The sequence below is a fragment of the Anthonomus grandis genome, chromosome 14, assembly GCF_022605725.1.
Source record: "Anthonomus grandis grandis chromosome 14, icAntGran1.3, whole genome shotgun sequence".
NCBI classification, from domain to species: Eukaryota; Metazoa; Arthropoda; class Insecta; order Coleoptera; family Curculionidae; genus Anthonomus; species Anthonomus grandis.
In genome coordinates, this window is record NC_065559.1 from 5,311,567 (window position 1) to 5,319,162 (window position 7,596).

Consider the following 7,596-nt stretch of genomic DNA (forward strand, 5'->3'; position numbering starts at 1 on the left):
TTGTTTCATTTTTTAAGTTAGTTAAATTATAACAAATATAAAATCGCATTTCTTTATTGCTTAATAATAAATGAAAATACAACAACATTGACAAAAAAAATTAATAAATACGTTAAGTTTTCCAGTCCTAATTTTTTTTGTATTAAAAAGGGGTTTCTTAGTAAAATGTGATGGTTTCAGGAAAATTCTCAAAAAAAAATATGTACATTACTCCTGAGTGACTAGCTCAATAAAGTTTGTTTGGGTCACTTATATATCACAACACAATTGGAATTAAGCATTAGAGAGAAGGTCTACATACGCCATAGTTATCAGATCCTTGGGTGAAATTCCCAATTTCACCATTAAATCGTGTGCAATTTTTTCACCGTCTTTCACCGTTTGGTCTGGTCTTAAACATACCTAAAAATATCACAACTTGCACTGTATTACTTAAACATAAACTGAAGAAGCGAAATCAATATGCACGAAGCAGAACTGTCCTGTTCCATTGATTCCTATGGCGTTCATGAATATAGTGATCATTGGAATCTATATTGAAAACCTTAATCACTAATTTCATAAAATTAAGGACTAAGGAAGTTATTCTAATTGCAACGCTTTTTGTCTCTTTGAACACAGAAAAGATTAACATGAAAATTCCATCACTACATATAATAACTTCGTCCCCCTAGTGGGGAGGGAAGGTATGAAATCTGTAACCAAAGTAGAATAGTTCATTTGATTATGTTCCTTTATATATATATAAAAATATTCGCAATTGAATTATATTCCCTTGTAATTTTCTTAATACATAGTTGCTGAGTCAAACTTATTATTAAAAGTTAAATTAGGTGTATCATTAGTATACAAACCTTCTCATATTTTAAATCTGTAAAATGATTTGAATGGTTTATAGATAGTAATAATAATAATTTTATTTTAAGTTCAAATCCAGATCTCTTTACTTTGTATGTAAGCAAGTATTTGCAAGTACACATGCAAATCACACTCATGTGAAAATTAATCGATAATTTGTTGCTCTGTTTTATTATACTTTACCCTTGTGGTATATTAGATATAAAACACTAGCTGTGTGCACTTTGATTAGCAAATAAACTTTTCACCTCACCTCTTTTTGGAGATTGTACAGTATATTTAAATGTTTTTCAACATGTAAATTTGATGTGGCAAAATGTACACTTTATAGAAGAATAAATGGTTTTAATAAATTTTAAAAGCCAATCCATGTGTTATTTGTTATATCAACTCCATGTAAGTAGAACAAAATTTAAAATGACCAACTCTAGAATCTTGTCTAGAACTTTATTACTCCTTCAGTAACCTTTACTGAAGATAATCTTTATATCTACTTTGGCTTATGTAATTTAATTAATTTGTTATACATAATTTCTTACTTAAATGGATAAAACCTTCTAGTTTACCACTCATGCAAAAAATGTAAAGCACCCAATATTGACTGCTCTTTAATTTTTAGGGCCATCGCTAACCTAACATTATCCTTTGACAATATTTAAAATTTACATCTACCTCCAACTCCATAAAATTCCCCAGACTCGCCACTTCATCAACATGGATCCTGGTCTGATCAACCAAAAATAAACGTCTTGTTTTTTTCAAGTCTTCTTTTGCTCCTAGTGCTTTGGTTAAGACATTGTGTAACCCATCCACACTTTCGGCTGCTACATCCACTTTCTCAAAGTTACACAATTTTGGTCCCGGCTTATTCTCACGATCGTAAAATATTAGTTCTCCACTACCGCTCTGAAATATAACTAAATGATTACAAAGTGCAAATGTAATTCAACATATATCTAGTTTAAATCTGCCTAATACACATCTTGTGTTTAAGAAAACCACTGTTGTTGAAGTACGGGACCTCATTAAGTCTTTAAAAAACAAAAATAGTCTGGACTTTTATGGTATGAATCCCCAGTAATTAAACATATTGTGATTCTTATTGTGTATCCTTTGGTCAAACTTCTTAATATGTGTATTAAAGAATTGATTTATCAAAACTCTAGAGTTGTGCCTCTACACAATAAAGGTCTTTGCAATCACCTACTTATCGACCCATCATTAATTGTGCCCATTTTTTCAAAAAGCTTTAAAATCTAGAATACTTTGAATTTAATGATATTTTTAGTACTAAACAGGTTGGATTTAGAAATGCAGAATGTACTACACTAGCAATTCATCAATTGATAGATCTAATAAATTATGGCACAAGTAATAGTGAGCTCACTGGGGTCACTTTTTGCAATGTAAGTAAATCTTTCAACTGTATCTATTTCAGAACTCTTACTTTAGAGCATATTTTAGAGTATTTAGACTCCAACATTAGATTAATGGAAACCATCCTCTCTGGTGATCAAGTGGTAAGTTGCAATCAGGTTTCAATCACTTGGATTATAAGGTCTTTCAATTATTGGTTCTGGGACCACTGACCATTTTTTTGATCTATATCACTTGCCTAGATTTATCAAAAATATAAATCTTTGACAACCTATAGAGCAGCCCAAGAGAGCTATTATCCACAAAACCATATTATTCACTACCGCAATATTTTAAGCAGTTAACTTTTATATTGTTTTATATTTAATATGTAGCGCCCTAATTCCTATTAGTTTTGACTTTCAAGCTTAATTTATTGTACATTGAGATTTTATATGTATGTGTAAACTTATTGTTTATATTTAATTTTACTGTCAATTCCTTCATATTATATGTGATGTATCTTTTGGATTAACAAGATCTTGAGACTAGTGATTCAGGTATGATTTTGTCCTATTCACAGATGATACCACATTGAGAAAGAAAGCTGTACCCTTGCTGATCTGCAAAGAGGTCTTGAGGAGATACCATTGTGGACTGTTGATTCATTTTATACTAATCGATTAAGAATGAATTCTAGTAAAAATCAAAAGTTGTTTGTTACTACTTGTAATTTGGACTTTGCAATGAACAGGATTTTGCAAATGAACCAGATAATACCATATGGAGTTCTTGTTTAGAGTTGAATAAAAAAAAACACTTTAAGAATTCTTCTAAATTATAGAGCACATTTCTGTAAACTTGACATATTGATAAAATATTATTAACATATTGACTGTTCCAAGCCTATATATCGATGGTTTAAAGCGCAAATATTGTATGTCCAAATTTATAAATTTTGCAGAAATACGAAAAATAGATTTTCTTTCGCATTCAAGTAAATTTCGTGATAAAATAACAAAATATTTGGTATTTTTTAAGTGAGTTCAGGTATTTGTAATAACAATATATTATGATATTACAAATTGCTATCATCATTTTTAATAAAAATAGTTATAATTCGAAATATGCTGGACATACAATATATTAAATTTCCTCGAGTGGACATACTACAAATAGGCTTAATAAAAAAAACAATTTATTTATTATTACAATTTCAAGATTTTATTGAGAAAAACACATTCGCTGACAAATTAAAGGTAGAACAAAGCTTATCGTATTATCGGCATTTTAATCCTCTTGATCGTCGACGTTAGGATTTGTTTTATATGGAACAAGATCTTTGGCTTTCTTTGAACTCGGTAAACTTTCAAAATAACTTTTGTATGCCATGGGAATAATTTGCTTACCAAGCAAATTATCTTTTAAGTCTTTTTTTTTGGCTTCTGAAATTGGCAATCTCAAGTCCAGAGTTTCCCATGATACAGTTTTCTTTTTTCTTCCTTGCAAAACATCAAATTTTAAGAATTCATTATTAGCCAATGAATATTTATATTGAATGATGAATGGTTTAGATTTATCAAATCTTAGCCATTTAATGTGAAGCCATTTTATTTGTTCCTTAGAAGTATTTTGCATTACAAGTGACGCCAGTTCCTGTAAGTCATAAAAATCTGGAAAAGCAACTTTATAGACCTGATACGGACATGATGGTTGTTTTCTTGCCATTTCTATTAACAACCCCCATTCTTCGGTTGTGAAAATTTTGCGATGTTTACGTGCTCGTTCAATAGTGGCGTGTATTGAATCTGCCTCTAGATAGGAATGGCCGGATTCCATGAACTTTAGATCTACAATTTGTAAGTGTTCAATTTTATTGACAGCAAACAACCTCGCTGCAGTAACAAATTAATTACGATTTTGCCCTCTGCAAGTATCAGAAAAACTAGAAACATGTGACACAGTCTGAGGTAAGTTGTACAAATACTTTAATAGGCACGTACCAATTTCTGAAGCTCCTTTAGAGCCATGAGTTTCATCCCAAAGGAAACAGTGACCACTGTGATCAAATATGGCGAAATTAAAAACAGAGAGCTTACGCTTGTAATAGATTTGAAAATCAGCGGAAAAAGGGACTAACAAAATAGCTTCTAAATCAAAAGAAATTGCTCGGTAGATTGAGTCTTCTAATGATCTTTTTTTATCTGCATCTTTCATCTCCATTGCTTCTTTCTCCTTCTTTTTGTGAAGTTGCCAGCTTTCTTCCAAATTGGATAAATTCAAATCAGCTGCCAAATACAATTTTTTCGTATCGCGCCGACTGTAGTGACTTTCCATATGAGGAAAGCTGTCTATATGTTTTTAACCATGATTTGTTGCTTTTTCGGATGTAATATTGGCACGAATTTTTCCTTTTCGTCCATCAGTACCAATATAAGCTCCACCTGGGCCACGTTTTTTCAAAGCAAGGTCAATAATTTGGAAACTTAATATGCTAAAAGTTGCACAAAAAAATTTTAAGGAAACTCGAACATTAGATCCTTGTTCATCAGGTATTGAATATACGCGTGATTTAGTTTTTCTGATATTGCTTTCTTGTTGCAACAATAAAACATTTATGCAAAATAAAACATTGTTGCAACAATAAAAGTTCACTTTAACTCACAATAAGCTGCTTTTTATTTAATATTATGAATCATTATGAAAATAAAAATATAGCAAGCCCAAACAAGTCGAAAACGGAGGGCTTCTGTCAATAATACTACAGCGCACATTTATGTTATGTCCGGATATACAATATTTGAGCTCTTGTTAATTGTTCTAAAAAAACACAAATATTGTATGTCCGGACTGGACTTACTATATTTGTGCTTCGACCAGTTGTGCACTGCTTTAGAATCCATTAGATACTATAAGTGTGCTTAGACAGAACTTATTAGTCTGTGGTTTTACAATATGAGTGAAGTGTTGATCCCCCACCTTACTCGTCATTTTGGACATACAATATTTGTACAGATTATAGATCTGTCCTACTGGGTTCAAACTATACCTTTACCCCGAAATGGACAAAAAGTGAACATACAATATTTGTGCTTTAAACCATCGATATTTATATGAACATGTTGAGCAAGGATTCAATAGTCAAAGTTTGTCTACATACTTTATTAACATCCTGTATATTTATATTAAAATTAACATTAATAACTATGAAACTTTCAAAGACACACATTGAAAAGTACATTTCATAACATAACGAACATTTCAATAAAACTGGTTCTTCTTTTTATAGGTCACTGTTCTTCAATAAATTGCCACTTCACCTTAAAATGGTATGCCTCTTAAAGGGTTTAGAAGACAATTAAGGTAGTTAAACCTAGTAAACATTTTTTAGGATTAATGAATATCTAAACTATAATTTTATGGATCTTGTAAATTAATGGCTAGTATTAATTATTTAAGCCTATAATATTGACTTGTGTAAACTCTGTTATGTAGTATTAACACCAATAGATATCATTGTCTTTGTATGTCCTAAAGAAATGTTTCATTTGCAGTGTTTATTATTATCCATTTTACAGATAAAGTTGCTAAAATAAAGCAATATGTTTACTTATTTATTAAAAAAATCAGTATTTGGAAAGAATACCATGTCTTTTGAAGATCTCTTTATAAGATTCCTAATATTTGATTCTGAAAACTGATGAGAATGAGTCTCTTTTGAACAACAAATATTTTATCTACATTAGTGAGTTCTGCTATGTAGATATATTTGTAAGAAAAGTGGTAGTAGTAGGAGATTCCATAAAAGATGAGCAACTTCTGGAACTTTGAAAAGTTTCAGCCTTAAAGAACCTCAATAAATTATAAGTATGTAGTACTAAAATTGGGTGTATGTACAAAAAAATAACACTGAATTCCTTTATAGCATAGCTTATACCAAATCTAGCTAATTTTTGAGCATTAAACCTAAATATAAAGTACATAGTACCTTACCTTAAAAACAGGATTATTAAAGTACCCAAAAGCTATACTTACATCTGGGAATCTTCTGAGCTTCAATCGACCATTGGGGGCAGTATAAAAGGTATCATGCTGTTTTATGATAGTTGCTTCTGCGGCAGCTAATTTTTCTGCTTGACTCAGTAATTGTTGTAAATCTCGTACTTTAGCTTTAATTTCAACGTTACGCATTTTTAATACGAACCGAAACGAAAAACAATAAATTTTATTTTAATTAATGCAATATTTATATTTTATTCTGGTTGAATCCCGTTTGTTGTTATAAATATAACCATAAATTAAAACAAGAACATACCTAGGTTAGGTTACAAGTTGACATACTCTTCTTCTTCTCCTTTACTTCATAAGTGGTCCGAGTTGTTTGATGTCCTCTGATTACCATTTATAGTCTAAGAGGTATCAACTTATAAAGGTTACCTCACTATAGGGTTTTATTGTGAGGTTAATATTTAATAATAATAATATTTAATATAATATATCTTATTTTTGAATGTAAGGTATGTGGCGCGGGACTCCATTGGTCGTGACGCAGGCTCCGCCCATGACTTCATGTGACGTCATAACTTTATGCTATGGGAAAGACAGAATGGTTTGGAGATACTAAATACTACCAAAGGCTTTATAAAAATCCGAATATGTTGAAAACTCATGTGCAGATTTAAATATTTTTAGATTCATATAAAACCTGATGAGTTTCTTTACCAAAAAGGTTTTTACAAGTTTCTTTGTAAGTACGACCGTTTTCGAGTAATTGAGTAGTTTTTCAGTGGATTGAAAAAATCTTAATACTGTCAAAGGCTCTACAAGAATCCTAATACATTGAAAACTCACTGCAAATATTGAGCGACAAGTACAAGGAGTACATATAGTTTCAGGTTTCAGTCTGCTTGGTCAAGTACAATTATGAATTTAAGTCTACAGGGTGTTTGTGATAATAAGATATTAATTATATTCACTTTTAATGGTATATCCGATTAAGTGAGAAAAAGATGCGTTGGTCACGTTGGAAAAACTGAAAAGTGGTTACCCATTTCGAGGATTTATATATAGAATTGTTTACCGCTGAAGTAATCTCGCACCCTAAGATTTGGAATGTTGCTTTGAAGGATTATCCCAACAGAATCAAAAGGAGAAATGCGTTGGGTGGCAATCCTGTCAATGCAAATGTACATACATAATTGTAATTAAATAGAACTACATTAGTAAATTGGAAAAGTAGGATACACCTAGGAAAGCAAAATACAACAGTAACACTAATATTCTACATTTTTGCATTAAGAACTTTTTAATCTTAATTATGGTTTTTTTGTATTTCTAAATAAGTTGAAAGGATACTCATTACTGTTGGTCCTATATAAGTTG

The 7,596-nt window shown here is 30.7% G+C and overlaps 1 protein-coding gene across 1 annotated transcript; it reads right to left on the minus strand.

The window, feature by feature from the left end:
* Positions 1-38: 38 nt before the first annotated feature.
* LOC126744487 (uncharacterized) lies at positions 39-6,516 on the minus strand. The gene is made up of 3 exons (XM_050451923.1): positions 6,250-6,516; positions 1,531-1,764; positions 39-402 (listed from the first exon to the last, which is right to left on the minus strand). Exons 1-3 carry the CDS (start codon positions 6,403-6,405, stop codon positions 274-276), a joined length of 519 nt encoding a protein of 172 aa, XP_050307880.1. The 5' UTR covers positions 6,406-6,516; the 3' UTR covers positions 39-273.
* Between the last annotated feature and the right edge of the window lie 1,080 nt (positions 6,517-7,596).

Bases quoted from the DNA above. Each gene is read 5' to 3' on its own strand.
- LOC126744487 (XM_050451923.1), bottom strand. From the start codon at position 6,405: ATGCGTAACGTTGAAATTAAAGCTAAAGTACGAGATTTACAACAATTA. The intron at 1,765-6,249 runs GTAAGTATAGCT...GTTATATTTCAG, and splicing joins AGCTCAGAAGATTCCCAGAT to AGCGGTAGTGGAGAACTAAT. The intron at 403-1,530 runs GTAGATGTAAAT...TGATATTTTTAG, and splicing joins GGAATTTTATGGAGTTGGAG to GTATGTTTAAGACCAGACCA.